This window comes from Atractosteus spatula, chromosome 17 (assembly GCF_055471065.1).
Source record: "Atractosteus spatula isolate fAtrSpa1 chromosome 17, fAtrSpa1.hap1, whole genome shotgun sequence".
Taxonomy (NCBI): domain Eukaryota; kingdom Metazoa; phylum Chordata; class Actinopteri; order Semionotiformes; family Lepisosteidae; genus Atractosteus; species Atractosteus spatula.
In genome coordinates, this window is record NC_142722.1 from 10,566,394 (window position 1) to 10,586,718 (window position 20,325).

General features: G+C 43.9%; 1 protein-coding gene across 1 annotated transcript in view; it reads left to right on the forward strand.

Annotated features, from left to right (window-relative positions):
• Window positions 1-17,965, forward strand: part of setd1ba (SET domain containing 1B, histone lysine methyltransferase a) — a 30,885-nt gene extending 12,920 nt beyond the window's left edge. The window contains exons 7-18 of the mRNA XM_088935847.1: window positions 5,174-5,932; window positions 9,209-9,388; window positions 10,040-10,133; window positions 11,376-11,575; window positions 11,887-11,983; window positions 12,080-12,517; window positions 12,799-14,286; window positions 14,570-14,736; window positions 15,319-15,444; window positions 15,780-15,899; window positions 15,998-16,135; window positions 17,489-17,965. Coding sequence (XP_088791973.1) covers window positions 5,174-5,932; window positions 9,209-9,388; window positions 10,040-10,133; window positions 11,376-11,575; window positions 11,887-11,983; window positions 12,080-12,517; window positions 12,799-14,286; window positions 14,570-14,736; window positions 15,319-15,444; window positions 15,780-15,899; window positions 15,998-16,135; window positions 17,489-17,662 — 3,981 coding nt within the window. The 3' untranslated portion in view covers window positions 17,663-17,965. The remainder of the gene's footprint in view (window positions 1-5,173; window positions 5,933-9,208; window positions 9,389-10,039; window positions 10,134-11,375; window positions 11,576-11,886; window positions 11,984-12,079; window positions 12,518-12,798; window positions 14,287-14,569; window positions 14,737-15,318; window positions 15,445-15,779; window positions 15,900-15,997; window positions 16,136-17,488) is intronic.
• Window positions 17,966-20,325: the final 2,360 nt, after the last annotated feature.

A 20,325-nucleotide genomic window follows, 5' to 3' on the forward strand; every position in this document is an offset into this window, starting at 1 on the left:
TTAAGTAAAGTAACCAAAGCTATATACTTCTGTCATGTTCAAGAAGTGCACCCCTTTTGTTATGTTAAATGCGGGAGAATTAGACAAATTCATCCTGCTGCGTTTTCAAGACGGGTAAATGTCACAAGCTGTACAGGTGTAAGCAACAGCGAAGCATTTGCATCAGCTCTTACATATTGAAAGTTCTTTACAGTTTTAGTTTTATAGTGATCCTGGACTTTCTTGTTAAGAGATTCTCACAGGAGACAAGCTTGAAAAGGAGCTTCCTGTGTTTTGCATAGCTGCTAGGAGAAACCGTTGATGTGCAGCAGTACTTCAGAGTAGGTCGTTAAAGCCCGTTGCCTGCTGTGATTAAAGACAAGGCTCTGAAAGGGTTAAGGAGAAAAATGAAACTGTCGGATGTGAAGATACTGCAGGGCTGCTTAGGCTGTCAGTGAGGAGTCTCTGGCTGGATGGGCTGGAAACACAGGAGAAGGCTGCCGTTGCTGTGAGGACCAGTGGGCTCACTGTGATAGTGTTCACCCGGCACTCAGGCTGACTCATAGCTGTCTGATCATGACAGGGAAATCCCCATCCATGTGGCTAAACCGCAGCAAGAGGATCGCAGAGACTCAGGTGCTCTCTGCTCCTCGCCAGCTCCTAACTGCGTCTCTGTGACAACTGTATGGCGGCCGTTAACAGATTTGAATCAATTTACACAGGGCTGTGGATTGGTTTCCTTTTTTTTTGTATGCACTCTTTAGTCCTTTGTACTTCTGCAAAACCCCCATAGACGTACAAATGATGAACAAGTTCCTTATACACTCCAGGGGAGCGGAATGGGAGAACAGGCTGCAGTGGGGGGTTTCATATCGGGGGAAATGCAGATGATATTTTCTGATCTGCTATAGGAGCACATTTCTAACTTTACACATCAGGTACTCCCAGAGGCTGTTTTATTTCTGGTGTTAAGCTGTGTGTACTCAGTCACTCCCATAATTCACTATGCAATCAATACCCCCTCTTGCTGTTTAAATAAACAATCCTCTTGCAGGTGCATTGAATCTGACTGCCCTTGTCTATTCATTGACATGCAGCCCAGCCTTGTGGCCCTACAGGAACACCCTTATTGTAGACACGGCTGCAGCATTCAGTGTTTCAGTCCATTTTGGATTAAAATTTTGGTCACATATTTTTACTGTCCAGCATTTGTAGCTTCATTTTGTTTTTGTTGAAACCCGACTTTGAGCACCAGCGTGGATTCCTAGTTAAGTATCTGAGAAAGCTGGCCGTTGTTCTCGAGCGAGATACAGTGCTTTTCCCTGCTGGTGAATTCTCAACAATAAGACATCAATTTCAGACGGTAACAAGACCGTTGTACCTGTTTTACATGAAGTTGTCCATGGAATCGTAGTGTGTTAACACAGATACCCAACCCCCCACATTTTCAGTTTTGTTTGAATGTATCATTTGAGAACAAGGACACTGCAGATAAGCATCAACCCTACAGGAATAAAAGTAATGTATGTATTGAGCTTGTGTAATTCAACACCTTTTGATATTAATAGGGAACAGCCATGTCATTCATAAATAAAATGTTTTAATTTTAAAAACTATAGTTTACAGATGTAGTGATGGGTAGAATTACAAGAAATAAAACTGGAGAATCTAAAGTCAGTTTATTTTATGGCTGAATTTGAACCCTTGGACTGACCAGCTCCACCTGTTGTGTACAGTCTAGATACCACAGCACTTTACAATTCAGAGGCAGTTTGCTCCTGATTTCAGGTTCGAGTTCAAAAGTACTGCCTTCTTTTTACAGGGCATGTGTTATGTGTTTTGCATCTTTTGCTATTGATATGTTGAAACCTCCAAGAAGAAATGAGTCAGTAAAATTAAAGCTGACAAAACACTTTCTAAAGAAAGTTCACACTTTCTAATCATTTCAAGATTAAATATTCATTCTTGGCTTGTCTGATCTTTTCTTTTCCATTAATGGCTTTGGTTTGGTCATCTTAGCTTTTCATTCAGGCACTGGGAAGTTTTGTAGTCTTGTATATTTTATGTATAATATTTTCTTTTTAGATTTTTTGAGGTAGTGATTGCTTGGCAAACTCCACACACAGGCTTGGCTTACTACTATAGTTCCTACTCATTGATGTATATAATCACAAAGCTGCAGGTAGACTGCAGTATTCCTGGTATCAATTGATTTTGTCCCCCCTCTCGCTGGTATTCATCAGGACTCCGCTAAGGAGCTGGATGTCACAGTGATGGTATTGGTTGTAGATTGTTAGGGCATCAAAGTGTACCACCAAAAATCAAGACTTTCTCCAAATGGCTATTGAAGTGTTGCACTCAGATTACTGCTACTCTGGGAATAGGATAAACCAGGATGCCAGTGTGGTATGGAGGGCTACAGCAAAATGACGTGCATTTTTTTCTCTATATCTGTGAATAGTTCTTAGCATATGGTGGAGATTCTTTAGGAAAAAGAATGAAGTCCTTGTAGTCCTCGAATGACATGATTGTAGCTGTATATGAACACACCTACATAAAAGAGTCTGCTGGTTCCTAGTCTCCTGGGATTCATTTAGACAGGATAACCTCTTGGGTAGCAGACACTGAGTGTTTTTTTTTGTTCCGTGATGGTAGAGTTGCGTATAGCATTTGAAGAAAGCAGACAGCACATGGGTAATGTAAATGAGGTGTTAAATCCAAGCAAACAAGATCCTTTCCAGACCGATAAAGACCGAGAAAACCACCCTGGTCACTGCCTGCTCTGGGGGATGTGTGGGATGTGGTTACTAACTGTTTCAAACAAATTTGGATGCTTTCCAGGGACTTTGTTACTTTGTTTTTTTTTTGTTCAGTACATCCCAAGTGACAAAACACAGCCTTCTTTATTCTCCCATCATTCACCACAGAATCGAAAAAGGACTATGCGAAATAATTGACTTAGCTTTCTATTTTGCATTGCCAAAAAAATAGTGCAGGTAAGAAGGCCCTTTAGATGTATGGCTTGCTTTGCATTTCTTCCTCTAACGAGGTAATAAAAGTATAATTAATGGCATGATAGGCCTTTCTTAATAGGAAGGAATGTTATGCAGAGGAATAATGTAAATTATATTTAAATCATTCGTTTTAAACACAGGGTCATAACACCTTAAGTATGGAGTCAACTTTCAGCTTTTCAGAGAACATTTCCTATTCATTCATATTGGCATCTGATGAGTTTAGATGAGTTTAGCAGACTGCAAGTTGAGTCTGTTAAAAACACTGCTCAAGTCATTCCTTAGAGCTCATCATTGCACAACAGAACTGTTTGGCAATGTAATAAATTCTATGCATTTCCCTGTCTGGAAACAGGAAATAGGAGCTGAGCTGGTTTAGAGGTTGAGAAACTAGTGGAAAATAAAGTGCTTTTACTTCCTGTTTCTCTCTGTTCCAAGAGTGGTGCACTATAAAAGAAAACACTGGTGAGGCAGGTTAGGTTTTTCAGTATTTATTCTAGGGAGGCAATCACCTTTGTGGCTCATTGCTTGCATGTTTACTTAGTGTGAAGTCTAATGCTTTCATTCTGAATTTCTCCAAGTACCATTGTTTCAACCTGTATTTTTCCTCTAGGCATTAGTTGCCGTCCCCTTCAATCAAAATTATTCAGTTGTGTAGTCTTTCTCAAGGAGCTTTACAACCAAGATCAAACTGTCCATTTGACAAGGAACCACATTTTATAGTCCTTCTTCTCAGTTACCACTACTTTATATTGCAGAGCTGAAACTCTTGTTCTTATCCATTCTTATCTGATCACACACAGTGGTACATCTGTAAAAGGCTTGAGCATATCTAAGAATCTCTTGGACTTCTTTCCTCTTCATTGAAGACTATCAGGAAGTGTGTCAGCAAATAGCCTTTTGATTTCTGTCCCTTCAGGTTAATTTTTGCCTGGCAGATATATTTTCTGCTAATATTGACCACTGTATATCCACATGCATAAAATTGGTGCCCCATCCTGTCTTCACTTTGTGCGCTGGTCTCAAGCACATTCAACAGATTCTCGTGTGCAGTGATGATTTATAGTGTGCTCAGTTATCCTCCAGGGCATTTACGGGTTCAATCTGAGAGTAATGTGTCCCGTAATGTGGGATACGACAGCAGACTTCCAGCCTCACAGTGTGATTCAAGCTGAGGTGGCAAGGTTACTGCGTCCTCATCTCAACTGGTCAGATGTGAAAGTGTTTCCTGCCGTTATGTGTCTCCTGAAGCTGTTTACACCCTGATCTTTTGTCTCAAGTGAATTATTCACTGTTGTCATTTATGCTTGATTAATCATGAGTAATAGCCTTGCAGAGGACCTCCTGGAAAGCAGCAAGATCTAAGACACTAGTTTACTACTTGTTGGAAAGCAAAATGAGATTGTAGTGGTAAACCAATGAAGAAAACTCAACAGGAATACCTGCAGGTACTCTTTATTTGATGAAAAGCTTGATAACATCCATTTGATTTGTCTGACTGCCCTTCCTTCTCAGAAGTATTAAATGCATTGTTGATTCATCTACATCTTTAGCTTCTCTTGCAAGGGCCAGGACAACGTGGCGTGTCAGATAGCATAGTGGGGCGGGGCGGCTGGGGTCAGCTAATTAAAACGATGAGGACTTTGGCATAATGGAATCATAAATGAGCCCCAGGTGTTGATGAAGGTCAGTGAGTGCAGTGGATTGGGAAGCATCTGTCATGCTGAAAATAGTACCGACTTCAAATAATCACCTTGGAACCAATCTTACTGTGCTGTTGATTATATGAGCCCTCTTTCAGTTTTCTTGCTTTCATTTTCTTGCTGTCAAAAGTGTTCATTTATTCATTAGCATCTGTCTTAATAAAGTGTATATTGCTGAGGCGTAAAGTCTATATGCTTTTTGGTTAACGAGCAAAACCTTAAAACTAACAAGCTTTTTGCTTTTTGACTGAATTTGCTTTTATAGTTTTTAACGTATTTAAGTAGTGAGTGTTTGAAGCTTCATCAAGTCTTAGAAAGATGACACCATTAAGGGAGAGGGTGTCTGATGTAAAAGAAGATCTGATTTTTGTTAATTCTGTTTCATGAGTGCAATATTCTCTGTACGATCCAGAATGAGGCAGCCGATTCGAAAGGGAATAAGACATGACGAGATGATTTCCTGTCTTCTTCTCGCAGGGCAACCACTCCTCTGGTGAGGACATGGAGATCTCCGACGACGAGATGCCCGGCACGCCCATCACCAGCTCTGAGTGCGTCGTGGTCAACTCTTCGGTCTCCTCCTCCGTCATGCCACAGGCCATTCCCATCCCTCCCCCTGGGTTCCCGCCCCTCCCCCCTCCGCAGCCTGGCTTCCCACTGCCGCCCCCACACCTGCCCCCACCCCCTGCACATCCTGCTGTCCCGGGCCCCCACCCCCCGCTGCCTGGGCCCCCAGGCGTCCCACCCCACCCCATGCTCCACACCCTGCACCACTACCCCCCGAACATGATCCCCATGATGCCCATGGACCTGATGACCTGCCTGCCCCAGTGGGGCAGCATGCAGATGTCCTTCCAAATGCAGACCCAGATGCTGAGCCGGATGATGCAGGGCCAGCGGGCGTACCCCTACCCTCCTTTCATGGGCGGCGGAGGAGGGGGTGGGATGCAGTTTGGGAACCCCTATCGCCCCTTTACCATAGGCGGCGGGCCGGCTGCCAACGTGACCCATGGGTACCCCTGGCCTCCGCTGCCTAAATTCAACCCCTCGGTGCCCCCTCCTGGGTACGAGCCCAAAAAGGAGGACCCCCACAAGGCCACAGTGGACGGCGTGCTGATGGTCATCGTCAAGGAGCTGAAGTCCATCATGAAGCGGGACCTTAACCGCAAGATGGTGGAGGTGGTGGCCTTCAGGGCCTTTGATGAGTGGTGGGAGAAGAAGGAGCGGTCAGCCAAGGTGGGTTTTCTGGCCAAAAGCATTGCTTGCTCCCGTTTTCTGTTTAAACTTCAGGTAGCGTCTGAGGAGCATCACGTGTGGAACTGGTGTTGCTGGTGATGGTGAAGGTAAAGGCAAGGGTAGGGTGGTGGAAGAGCAGTTAGGAGAATAGTAACATCTCATCTCTCAAGGTCTGGCTGTAGACGCAGAGAGTGTCAGAGCCCTTTTGATCCACAGGAGAATGTTCTGCCATTTTTCTGGAAGTTATTTGAAGTGTGAAAAGCGGATGTTGAAAAGAGAACTATGCCTGTGCTTACAGCAATTTTTGCTTTTTCAGTTACACATACTGTTGAAAAAGCAGTTGTGGTTAATTTGATATTGGAATAGGTGGAAAAGATTTTGCACTGGATCAAAAACCCCTGAAAGTCTCCAGTATTTTCACTGCAGACTGGCCTTTGTCAAAGGTCACTGTAAGAGATGCAGGTAGCACTGAGGCCTGGACTGATAGGGAGGATTTAAGGTTAAGTAAGCTTCTGATTGTTCAGGTAACCACAGGAGAATAGAATTTCTTCACTCACTGTTGAAAACTGCTTGGAATGTATTTCCCTTTTTGTCCAAATATTCCTTTCCATTGTATTATTGCATTTTGTTATAAAAACAGATACTGAAATGATTTTGGTGCTGACATTACCCATGTTGGAAATCTACATCTGTTTTCAGAACAAATAGCCAAAGCTGTTTTAATTGTGTATTACAACAGCCTGCCTGATTTTAAACAGAGCTGCACTGCCTCAATATGTTGCTCCTGCAGCTCTAGTGAGGAGTTCATCTTTGGCATTGTCATCTGCTGAGCATGGTGAGGCTTTCAAGAGATGCTAAAAAAATAAGGAAGAAAGCTATTTCTTGTTAGTTTCCCTGCAGCACTATGTGTGTTGATTGGAGGAAAACCTGTTGACTGCAGTATTTTGGTTTTATGTTTTTGAATGCTGTATTTGTTTAAATTGCATGAGGTGTTAGTCCACAAATTGCTGTGAATAAAGACATTGAATAACACAGGCGATACTGATGAGTCCTGGAAGCCATTCACCCTGAAAGGGGAATAATGTGATTTAGCAATTATTTCAACCCACCACTTAGCAGAGATTAGTGATGTTGACATCAAGGGAATCTGCCCTTGACTTTCTGAGACTGCACTATGGAACGTTCTCTATCTTATTGACTTGTTTCATCCTTGTAAGATAACATTTTTAATGTCTTTCCAAAATAGGTTAATTACATTGGTATTCAGCGGTAGCCGTAAATATTGAATACTTTTTATGACAGAAATTAAGATCGTGTGCCTGCCTGCTTTCAAGCTGTTCTCGGCTTGTTCAGAGTTTCTCAGTTCCAGTGTTTCATCATTTATTTTAATGTCATTCCAAAGTAGGTTAATTACATTTGTGTTCAGCAGGTGCTGTAAGTATTGAAAACGGCTTATAACAGAAGGCATTGTATTGCTGTGCTGTTGGTATTCAGTTTTTACATCTATAACTAATTCCACATAGACCTACCTACAAGGCAACCGGAAAACATTGAATTTCTTTGTGTGATCGTTTTTATTGGTGCAATTTGTTATAATTCTGGTCAGGATAAATCTTACTCCATGTTGGTTTAATTGGTTCAGAAACCAGGTTATCCAATAGCAAATTTAACAGGAGTTCACCTTCATGAATATTTAAATAAAACTTGAATGTGTCTTGATAAGCATTGATTGAAGTCACTCAAGACTTCAGTAGATTCTCAGGTTTGTATAAGATGAAATAGGTACATTTGTGAAATTTAAAGCATTTACAGTTGGGTTTGTTGATCAGATCATGTAATTTTATAAAGTGTATTCTCAAACTTACATTTTCCTTTCGAAACAAAAGATAATTGTTATGGCATGAATTCACATGACATTTCCAAGTTGTTCTGAATGTGAATGTGAAGTAGGGCTTCTTAGCTCCTGAGTAGACAGAAATTTGCTGAGGTCGCTAGGATACATCAGAATGTTTTGACATTATGACATATTTAAACATAATTGGTTGTTTTCGGTTTTCAGTCAAAAAGAGAAAACATATGAGCCCATTTTTAACAGCCATTCTGACACTGCCTGTTTATTTCAACCTTTTCTGCTAGTTTGTGAAGCTGATGGATTTGGACATCAAGAGCAGTGTAGGTGCAGGTCTTTTTCTTGCATGTTGCAGTCTATTACTATCTAGACTTGTTATCTCCATAATGTATTAAAAGAAAATAACCTCAAACCGTGATGACTTTCAAAAGCTATTTAATAATAACATGCATGATGTCTGTGGAGTCAGGTTAGTGTTTAGATCCTCATTTACGATTTTTGTGCGCTGCATTGAAAAGAATGCAGACTCTTTAGTGGTTATGGAACACCTTGTGAATCTGTAGTTTGCTAATGGAGTATATTTTCATAGCTCCTGACATCAAAGGAAACACATTTTAGGTTTATGCCATCTGCTTATGATATAAAGCTTATCTGTTCTGGCTTGCCTTGCTGTCCAGAAGGATCGCCTTCCACGATCAATCGTCTTATCAGTTCAGAGATGGCTGATGATGTATTTTTATAATTTTGTCTTTTCCTGGAGCTTGTGTGTGTGAAACCTGGTGGGTCAGCATTCTTGTTTTAGCCATTATTAATTTATTTTGCTTATGGTTTTTATCCAAGGTGACGCTCATTTAAAACAGTTACTGATCAGCTGTAAAAAAACGTGTAGTGTTTTCACTAAGAAAGAAATGCTGAAATTGCTTTGTGTGCACTGTATACACTGGAAAGCAAAGTACATTCACAAATAGCTCCACATGAATGAAGTTAGGGCCTGGATTCTTATCTTATCCTTATCTTTTGCTTTACTACAAAATAAACGTTAAGGGAAAAAATATCCTTTAACTGCAGCAGAAGGAAAGTACTGCAGGCAAATAGAACATTAATCTTGAGGGCATTTTACAATCCTACATTTTATTGAATTGTGACTTAAACCACCACCCCACGCATAAAAATATTTATTTTAAAAGCAGGAGTTTTTAGGAAAGTCTTCGTGAAATCTTCGACCCATAGTGGACAACTGAAGTCTAGAAATTCTGTTATGTATAATATTATATTTATGTATAATAAATTATAGAATTGCTCACCTGTAGGTTTACCAGTATTTATGCGCTGTCTGCTGTGCGGGGGGGGGGTGATTGCGCTGTAATTGCTGGGGGCTGTGCCGTGCGCCCACCTGTGTGAACTAACCTGTCTATCCCCGCTCGCAGGCCTCGCTCACCCCGGTCAAGTCGGCCGACGGGAAGGAGGAGGAGAAGGAAAAGCCCAAGCCCAAAGAGCCCATCACGTCCAGCCTCCTGGAAAACTGGAACAAGGGCGAGGGGCTCGGCTATGAGGGCATTGGGCTGGGAATCGGGCTACGTGGCGCCATCCGACTGCCTTCCTTCAAGGTAAGGCACACACGGGCACTATGCCGCAGCCAGCAGGCCTGCTGCTGATGGAACAGCTCACAGCACAGCCATGGAGTGTGTTTTTTAGGCCTCAGTGTTGATTTCCGTTATTCAACGTCTTTACAATCTGTAGATGTATACCCTGGGCTAGATTAAGGTTCTTGTAGACCCTGGGCACTTCTGTTTCATAGGCCCTTTGGTGGAGGCATATTTATGGGTGATTTCTTTGAGGAGATGGGTGATCACAATTATCATGAATATTTTTTTCAGATAGCCTATTCTTGCTATATATATTTATTCAAGAAGGGATCTTTTTTACTGTTTTTTATCATATCAATAAAACACCTGGTCAGATGGTCCGTAGGCCCTACCCTAGGCACAGTGCCTACTCTGCCTGTAGGGTAGTGCGGCCCTGCAGGTACCATGTCTGGTGTGATGTATTCACTCCACCCGGTGTCTTACGTCTTGCCACTGTGCTGTAGTTAAAACTAACCTTTGAAGCCTTCCAAAGGCAGCAGAATAAAGGTTATATCGTGAGATATCCTCTCGCAGAGCAGAATGGTTTGAAATCATCGCCGCCTTGCTGCGGTTGTGTGTTGTCTGCGTCGAGTGTTTCCTGCCGTCTGACCGCTGTGTGCGCTTGCTGTGCAGGTGAAGAGGAAAGAGCCGCCTGACCCCGCCTCCTCCGGAGACCCCAAAAGAGTGCGCCCCTCCACACCTGTGGACGACGAGCTGGAGGATGAAGGTGAGGGAGCAGGTCAAAGAGCCTATATTGTCCAGCTGTGCTTGAGAGCTTTCCCTGTTAGACATGAACATTAACATTTCAAAACAAAGCACTGACGTATGTATAAGGGTAACCTTTTTAACACCTGTACTTTATAAGAATTTTTTTTCCTAATAAAGTAAATTCCTTTGTTCATCACACCTGCACTGTTTAGTAGTGCAAGGCTTCCTTTAGTGTTGCTCAAGATCTAGTGAGTCACAGAAATCGCCTTTAATTATATAGTCCATTAGGTTTATACAAGACAAGTGGAATTTAAAATCTTTCGAAGCTTGAAAACCCAGTGAAGTTGTCGGTGTATGACTGAAGCCAGTCGAGGGGTTTTCGTCACAAGGTTGCGACATGGTCTGTATGTACACTGAGATCACTCAATGCCAAAACAGTCAAAAAGAAGCTCAAGTGAAGTTTTCTTGAAAGGTTTCAGTTCCCATTGTCACAATGCCAGCAGCATCAGTGTCGACAGCAAGGAAATCTCTCTCGTGACTTCCTGTCACTGCTCTGTGGAAGGTTTACTGTCTTATTAAATTGTTTCCTTCTTCTAAGATCAAATTTATTTTAATGTCTTTACACAACAGGTTAATTACATTTGTATTCAAGGAGAGTAGTAAAGTTAGAAAAACGTTTGTAATAGAAAGCATTGTATCACTGTGCTGTTGGTATTTAGTCTTTATACATCACTGATTCCACTTTGAACTGTCTAGAAGAGGACTGGAAAACACTGAATTGCCTTGATAAATTGGTCATGATAAAGCCTATTATTGAGCCGAGTGACTGGGCTTTCCCCCAGGTGGCTGTGATTGAGCACCCCTAGGTGAGGGTGCGCATTAATCAGCCAGGTTCTCTTGTTCTCCAGTGTATCAGAGACTCTTGGGGAAATGAGCCAGGAGCCTTCAAGCATGGAGAGACATGTCTTTCCTCTATTTGGCATTCCACACTACTTTAGGCCACTGTGGAACTTGCAGAATGTGAAATGGTTAATTCACAGGCCCTCATTCTTCACAAACAGCACGGGGATTGTAGCCACGAAGCTACAAATATTGGCACACCCCTATTTTTTGGTTATTAACGATGCAAACAATAAGCGATTCCAAAACTGGAATAAATGTTGTGCACCCACCCTTAAGCAAGGAACATTTTTACAGCAGCATGTGTGTTCCCATGTTTTCTGCAACCTCTTGCTGATGTCTGCGTGTGACATTTATTCAGAGTCAGAGGACCTGCCTTCAGATGTGTCCAAGAAGGATGGAGATGTCGGGCAAGTGAAACGGCGCCACTCCAGGCCTCTGGAGTTAGACAGCGAAGGGGAAGAGGAGGAGGAGACATCTGGGAAGGAGGAAGAGGAGTCCTCTTCAGACAAAGAGGAGCAGGATGAAACGGAACCTTCTGAGAAGCTCTCTTCTGACAAGGTAGTACCAAGATCGTTTTCGTCCAGCTCGTGATTTGATTTTTTTTTTTTAAGCTTTGACTTTCAATTCAATAGTAACCCATTTAACAGCCTTTTTTAAATGCTATGGTATTTGCATTGGGAACTTTTTTATTGCACACTAACAATTTTATGCAGACTAATACTGTTTATGTAATTCTGTGTGCTGCCATTTGAAATTTGCCTCTTTTGAGCCAAGCTCTTATTTCCCCATTCCATTGGTTATATCGATATGGCTCCTGAATGAGGCGAAGTGTCAGTGCAGGAAAAGCTGATTTGTTGTGGTCTTTTCAGGATGTCGAGGAGTTGGAAGAGGTGGAGGAAGAGGAGGAGGAAGATGAAATTGAATCTGACACTAGTGAGAAGGAAGAGTCTGACTTCTCGGATGAAGGCAAGAGATTTTTTATCATAGATGTAACTAAATGCTAGGACCCCTTTCTGAGTGGTGAATTAAAGGAATTTCATTTTCTTTTTGGTTTCTTCCCAGACGTTTTCAGCACAGCCTCCTCGAAAGCTGAATCATCTTCATCCTCATCATCATCCTCATCATCAGAGGAAAGTGAAGACTCCTCAGAGTATGAGACCAGCTCTGAGGAGGAAGAGGAAGTGGAAGACCAGGAACAGACTCAGGTGTCCTCCTCTGATGAGGAGGAGGAGGAGGAAGAGACGGAGGCAGAGGAGCTGGCGGGACTTAAACCTCCGACACCTCCCCTGGCTCCTCCCCTCTCAGAGGCCGTGGATCAGTGTCTGCTGGGGGAGGCGAGGAAGAGCCTGGAGGAGGTGGGGCTCAGGGACGAGCTCCAGGACAGAGTTTCCCTGGAGGCGGAGGATTTGAGAGCAGCAGGCCATGAGGAATTTACAGCAGACGAACCTCTAACTGAATCGGAGCCTGATCTCAGGCCACCCTCACCCAAAGGAGTGCCAGGTATGGCAAATCACTTTTCACCAGTGCGGGTGCTGTGGGCACAAACCAGTTTGAACTTTGTATCAGTAAATTGTCATTTGCATTACATTTTCTCCTTATATGTCAGATTTTAAATGTAATTGAACGTAAGTAACTTCAAAGGCGACGGTGTAGAAATGGGGGAGTGTGGTTTATAATTTAACTGCTGCTTGACAGTATTTAACTGGAAATGGAATGGCATTAAGATTAATTTTAAAATGACCTCTGTCTTGGTGGTGTTGACATTCTGATCTGTTTAACAGCAGAAGAGCCTGACATTGAAGTGGAGACAGAGGTTCCAGAAGTGTTGAAGACCGAACCCCTTGAGGATTTCGGGAACCTCCGACCCCCCACACCTACGGGTTCTCTGGCTGACAGCGACCTGGATGTACGGCTCAAGAGCAAATTCTCCTCACCCACAGTAGAGGATGAGGAGGGTCTTCCTCGGACCCCTGGCCGCGAGGCAGCAGCGCTGTTGGACGTGGAGGTGCCTGTCACCAAGCTTCCTCTTTTATGCTCAGGTCCACCTCCTACTGTTGAGATCGAAACTCAGGCCCCCTTGTTACCCCCAGGGCCTTTGCCTGAGCTCCCAATTGCACCCAAGCTGCCCATGGAGGAGGAATTACCAAGGACACCCGGGAGGGACTTTGTGAGCAAGGCAGCCAAGTGTTTAGGAAAATCACAGAGCACAGATACAGTGCCAAACACACCAGGTAGCGATGCACCTCTGACCGGGAATAGCCTGACACTGAGTTCGCCGCACATCCCTGGCAGCCCTTTCTCCTACCCCTCCCAGTCCCCTGGTGCCAGCGGTGGGATACCAAGGACTCCTGGTAGGGATTTCACTTTCACCCCTACTTTCCCTGAACCTTCCATTGCTGCATCTGTAGCACAACCTGGGCTTCATGGGAAATCCTCTTCTGACAGCTTGGAGGACAGGTTACTGTTCAAGGAGCCGACTATTGCTTCGCCCCTGAACAGCATGATCCCTCCTGCTGCCTTCCCCTGCCCCCTACCTGCAGGCTCACTTAAAGATTTTGAACTGCCTTCGCCAGGTGCTTGCCCTCCTTTGGCAACACCTCCCTTAAATACAGCCATTGTGCCAAACGAGCAGCCCGTTGGCAGACCTGAGGATCTTACTTTGCCTCCTGATGCCACCCCACCCAAGAGGAAGCCAGGACGACCTAAGACGAAAAAGACATCTCCAGCAGTGTCTCAGTCCCTTGAGGACCAAGAGCCCAAAGTGGCTGCCGAAGTCTTGCCTCCCCTGCCGCGTGATTTGCCAGTCACGGATTTGTTTGAGAGAGAAATGGATGCTGTTGCAGCTTCCGCTGCTGCTGCTGCTATTGCTGCTGCTGGTGTAAGGGATCCCTCTGCGGTGTCCTTGGACTTCAGGGAAGAATGGGAAGAGACAGAGGTGGCACCACAGGACAAGATGCCGCTTAAGGAGCTGGAAAACAAGCTGCTGGAAGACGTTCTGGAGCAGCAGGAGGAGCAGGTGCTGAAGCCCCGGCGGCACAGGCGCAAACAGGAGGAACTGCTGCTGGCCATGCACTCCCCCGTTGCCTCCCCACTCCGGCCCACCTTCTACCCTCGGTCGGAGTTTGAGGAGATGACCATACTCTACAACATCTGGAACGAGGGCATCGACGAGGAGGACATCCGGCACCTGCAGATCACCTACGACAAAATGCTGCAGCAGGACAACGGCATGGACTGGCTCAACGACACTCTCTGGGTTTATCACCCTCATATCCTTTGCCTCTGAGGCCCGCAATGGGCAAAGGTGAACAGGCTGTACCCCAGGTTTTCTGAGCTATTGCAGTGAAGCTGCGGCAAAAAGCATCCTTGTTAGATGTACAACGGTAATCCTTTTCGCGCTACACATAGAATTTGTGTAACTTTCTTAGGTGATGTTCTGATTCAGAATGTCAATAATCTGGTCATATTGTTGCTGTGCCTAATCTTTTCTGAACGGTTTTCCTTTTACCCATGGTTCTCTGAGGTGTGGTTTTTGCCTTAATTCCCTTGTACCAACCTGCGTCCCAGATGTCAAGAAGAAGAAGCGGGATGATGGGATGCGGGAGCATGTGACCGGCTGTGCCCGCAGCGAAGGCTATTACAAAATTGACAAGAAGGACAAAGTCAAATACCTCAACAGCAGTCACCCAGTCACGGACGAGCCTCCAGTGGACACTCAGGTAAGGGCTGGTTGGTGCTGTGAGGAGCTGTGTCTTGCGCAGAGTGTTCTTACTGTGCAAGAGCTATCAGGATGGACAGTTCGGGCTTGAGTCCCATGGTATAGTTTGGGTTATGCAACCTGAGTGCAAAGACAGCCTTTGTAAGATGGGGCTGGCTTCTCGTAATTTTTAAAAAAGAAACCAGGAACTTTTTTTTTGTAAACCCTGCAAATTCTAAACCTCAAAAGTGCTAATGATAAATCCCAGCTCCTCCCTTCTGCTGTTTTGATACAATGTAACAGCTATGAAAAACCAAAGTCTTGACTGGTAACAGTTTATTTGTTCACATTTTTCTTCTATCAAATTTAGCAAAATGTAAATAAGTGCAAAAGACAATAAGATGGTAAAGAAAAAGTGAGAGTTTGTGTGCTTGATGATGTTTATAGACAAAAGAATTCTAGAACTCCTTCCTTGCTGTAGGTAGTATTCTTATTTGTCAGAAACACTGGACCTACAACGGGGTGCCTGCTGGCGTTGTTGAAATGAATGCACAGAAGGTGGATTGTTGTGTTCAGGAAACTCATGTTGTGCATTTCTCCCCAGGGACTGAGTATCCCGGCGCAGCCTCACGCGTCCACGCGGGCTGGGTCTGAGCGCAGGTCCGAGCAGCGGCGCCTGCTGTCCTCCTTCAGCTGCGACAGCGACCTGCTCAAGTTCAACCAGCTCAAGGTAGGCCGCCGCTGGGTCCCTGCTGTAAGGTGCGCTCGCGTGTCCTGGGACTGTGCGCGGCCGCGCTCTCGTGATCGCAGAAACTTTGAGACTGAGTTCTCCGTTCTTACATCACGCCTCCAACAATCCCCTCCTCCTTTCTGGCAGACTTGTAAGAAAGAGTTGGGTGGCAGTATCTCACACTCACGTGCCTTCAGTTTCCATTCTTCCTCTGGACACCATGCACTGATGGCCCTACTCTTTGCTTTGCTGCTGCTTCGGAGAGCTTTACCAGGAGAGCTCCACCAGCCGCCTCCTTTACGTCCTGAAAAGAAATGCTCTTTATTTCTTTGCAGTTCCGCAAGAAGAAGATCAGATTCTGCAAGAGCCACATCCACGACTGGGGCTTGTTTGCCATGGAGCCCATTGCAGCGGATGAAATGGTGATCGAGTACGTGGGCCAGAACATCAGACAGGTAGGAGCAGCCTTGTGGTCAGGTTGGGTCGGTTCGGCTTTTGTCCGGAGCCGACAGGGCACTGACGAGGTTTGCCTTTGCACAACCGTGTCCTTCAGGTCATCGCAGATATGCGGGAGAAGAGATACGAGGATGAGGGCATCGGGAGCAGCTATATGTTCCGAGTGGATCACGACACCATCATCGATGCAACAAAGTGTGGTAACTTTGCAAGGTTCATCAACCACAGCTGCAATGTGAGTTATACCATACTGCTTTTGCTATCAATTTCTTTGTAAATATGTTAAAAAAGGCAATTATGAGTTTTTGTGGAAATGTTTTTATCGGCAGTGAACTGACATTGAGGGTTTTGAATCTGATCAGTCTTGCACAGATGGATGTAGTCTTGTTAGCTGCATATAATATTGATAACTCAGAACTAGACTCTGGGTCATCTGCTTCTCAGCATTTATTTTTGCTGTCTCCCATAGTTTTTTATATGTGGCAACAGAGGTTTAAAATGCAGTCTAATAATGTAAAATAAGCAAGAATGATACAAGATATTCTAAAGGAGCGATGATACCTTATAGTGGAATATCACCAATTAGCAAAACTGTAGTAGAAATGAAATTTTCATGAAATACGAAAACAGTAAGTTTATTAGTTCAGTTTTCCATCATCACAGACTTGATTGCCTTGTCCCTGGATGATGTTCAGTGTTTTGAAAAAAGGCACTGGTGACTAATCTCACCCCATCCCCACCCAGCCTCTCCAGGCAGCTGTATGGACAGCCGCGTGTAATCCGATAGCCCCAGGGGAGCTCCATCATTGCTTCACAGCATCTGTACAGAGTTGGTGCTTGGAGGGTTGGCAGCCGGCAGACTGGTGCTGAGAGAATGGCATGGGGGGGGGTGTTTACTGTGCCCTTCGCCCCCTGTGCCTGTGATTTTTGGCTCCTGCAAACGGCAAGCATTTGGGGACAGTCTGACAGCCTAACAACGCGTGTAAGGCTGCCGGCCCATCAGATACGCAGCATGTACTGCTTTGCCTGGTTTGTGCCTGGGATTTGCCTCCAAACAAAGCTTCTCAGCTTTCACGAGGTAGTCCTTCAACTAGCGTTGAACTGTATCACAGAGAAAAACTGGGAGAAATGTTGTCCTCCTGCAGGGAATTTAGCTTTCCTGTCACCACCAAATGAATCTAAGGTTTTGAGTTATAAACGTGCTTTTGACTCTGGGCCATGCCTGCTGTGAACTGATATGCTAAAATAATTTGCAGCAGGATATTCATATCTGTATCACAACTAATGTCTCACTTCAAAACTAGCCCAGGGTAGATGTGAGTTTTGGCATTTGAAATTCTGAGTAGCAGTCCCGCTAATGGTAGTGTTTTTACGAAAGAAATGCTTTTGACCTCGTAGCTCAACAGAGAAAGACCACCATTATTAATCTTCAGTGTCGAGGCAAGCACAGCGGTTTCTACTAAAATGCTTTCATGCTGATTTTCTTTTCTTCTAGCGAAAGGGTACAAAGTTGCCAACTGTGATCCAAAACGCCTGATTAGAAACAGTAAGATCAAGTGGTTTAGAATGTTTGTGTTTTGTTTTGCAGCCTAATTGCTATGCTAAAGTGATCACAGTGGAATCGCAGAAGAAGATTGTGATATACTCTCGGCAGCCCATTAATGTTAACGAGGAGATCACGTATGACTACAAGTTCCCCATCGAGGATGAGAAGATCCCCTGTCTCTGCGGGGCGGAAAACTGCAGGGGTACCCTGAATTAGAACTGGGGGGCGTGGAGGGGGGGAGCACCCTACACTGGGGGGCCTTCATTCTCCCCTCTCCTCGCCCACCCCTCCAAGCGTCTCTCCAAGCGCTTTAAGACAGTGCTGGACCCAAGTGTGCTTGCACTATGCCAAATAAATAAGTTTAAAAAGAAGACTCTTGTATGGAGAAGCATACAAAATCGCCAACGTGTCGCACTTCAGCTCAAGTCTCTCCACAGGCGATTGTGCATCAAGGTGTCCAGGACTCCATTTTGCTGTTTACGATTTCAGGTGCTCTTTTTCTTTGGGGAAAAAAACAAACCAACAAAACAGGAAAAAAAAAAGGTGTTTACCACTTTCCCCTCTGCGCTTTGTTATCCGAACAAACACTAGATCGTCTCACCTGCCCTACCTCTCCCCCCTCCAGCCGGACAGCCCACCTCGCCCCACCTCCACTGCTTCCCACAATCCTCAGCCCACCCCCCAGTCTCGGTCACAGCGAGACGCATGGTACTTTATCTTCCACCTGGGAATGCTGCTACCTGTTCTTTTCAGAGTGTTCAATGTACAGTAATCATCGCCACCATAATGTGAAAGGGGAGTAGTGAGGCTTGACTGAATGCTAATGTGGTGGGTTTCACTTTTGGGCAGTTTGGCCTTGGATTCGATGTTGCACAGATTCTGAAGGCATCGCTGTGGGTTTGGAATTGTTTTCTAATTATTAATTTTTTTTTATTTTTAATTATTTTTTCTTATTGTTGGCCATAGAATGACTGGGTATTTTCTGTTGCCTGTAGTGGAATATGATGAAACAGAACTAAGGATCGGTTGTAGCAGATTCATGTCAAATTCTTTACTTCTGCACATGCCTGGCTAATTGTTACATTTTTTCTAGTTCTTAAGCTGACATCCTTATTAGTAAGTACCAAGTCCATTTTCAGATTTACATTTATTCAAAGTGCAATTAATTGTCATGAGTTAATCCTGTATTCAGCATCACCTCTTTATTTACATGACTTTTGGTGATGCGTAGATCCTTCCATGTCTTACTCCATCGCTAGCTTGCAACGTTTGCCTGATTTAAAACTTTCAAACGCAATCTTTAAATGCTAGACGGAATATTAACTGTTAGTAGACTTTAAAAAGCAGTAAAATGCACCCATGTTATTTTACCGTGATTATATTTTTAAACGGTAATCTAATCATTGAATTGAAGAGCAACAGTGACCTGGTGCATTCTTTCCTGGATTATTCTTTTTTTAAATAGTCCAGCCCAGCCATTAGATTGTACTGCCCTCTACAGGTGATTTCCTGAAATTGTTGTATTGCTTTGAAACAAAACTACTGGGAAGAGACATAACATCGCAGAACTCCCAGTGTGAATTAGTTGTCTTTACTGCTAGAATAGTGGCTGTGCAACACCTGGCAAAGCTGCTTAAAGTGAAAATTTGCACTTTGAGTGCACTGAGTTACGGGTCATTGCGGGCTCATATCTTTCAGTGACAGCATTAGCTTTTGCTTCATGTTTGTGCTCTTCACTCTTACTTTCTCTCAGTGCGTTTCCTTTCATGGTAGAAGTCAGCTTATGTGACTCATTGTTCGCTTCCCTGCAAAAGGAGCCATTCCTCTGAATTCTGCTCCTAATGCAAGCCTTTCTGAAGAGAGAGATGCATGTCTCCACAACTGCTCTGGAGCGTTACCCGGCCAGACAGTGGTGGGGCTCGGGAGACCCACTTGCATGTCAGTGGGGGATCACAGGCTGTGTGGCCGAGTTTACATCCCGGTGCTAAAGCTCTTTGCAGACTGCTTACTAGACTGTGACTGATGCTTAGTGGCTAAGCATACAACCGAGTGGGTTCATTTACTGCATTTAATGTGGGAGATTTAATTTTTAATATTTCCGAGGTTGAACGCTTCACTTTGGAAGAAAAGGATTTTATTAAGCATATATATATGAATTTTTTTGACTGAAAACAGTGTATTTTACGTTGAAGTGAAAAGAAAATATTAAGATAACATGCTTTTTGAAACCCTTTTCGTACATAAATATTATTTGGAGAGGAAGCTTCAGGTGTTTTAATGGTTATAATTGATGAGCAAAAAGCCTCCTAGATCTACATCCAGTTTAATTCAAAGTGCGTCGTGGATGTTTTCTCTTTCTCTCCCAGATTCTGAATTGACTGTTATAACACCTGTGGCAATTCCGTTTTCGAAACATTTAGAAATGAGAGAAAAGCAACTACTTGAAAGTAGATGACAAAAAAAACACCAAGTCATGAAGGAATTCTAGAGTTCCATTTTTGGAGAGTGAGTTTTAGATTTTGGATGTAAAAAAACATCTTGGAGTCATGTCTGATGTGTCCAGACTGGACTGGAGGGAGATAGAAACTGCCAGTCAGTGGTTTCGGACACAGGGTCAGAGTTCAAGTTTCTGAGTCTCATCGCTCCACTGCAGGCACAGAAAGGCATGTTGAGTACCAATCATGAGCATTCTGACTAGCATTTTTTGTGTGTTGTATGGTGCTTTTTTCATTTACAAAAATGTAATTTTCTTTTTTTCTCGTACAGTAAGTTGTAACATTAATCTATATCTGTACATAAGCTAGCTATAGTTTATTTTTTGCAAATGCACTATAGGTTTGCATGAAGCTTGGCTTTGGTGTTGACCAACAAGCTTGCAT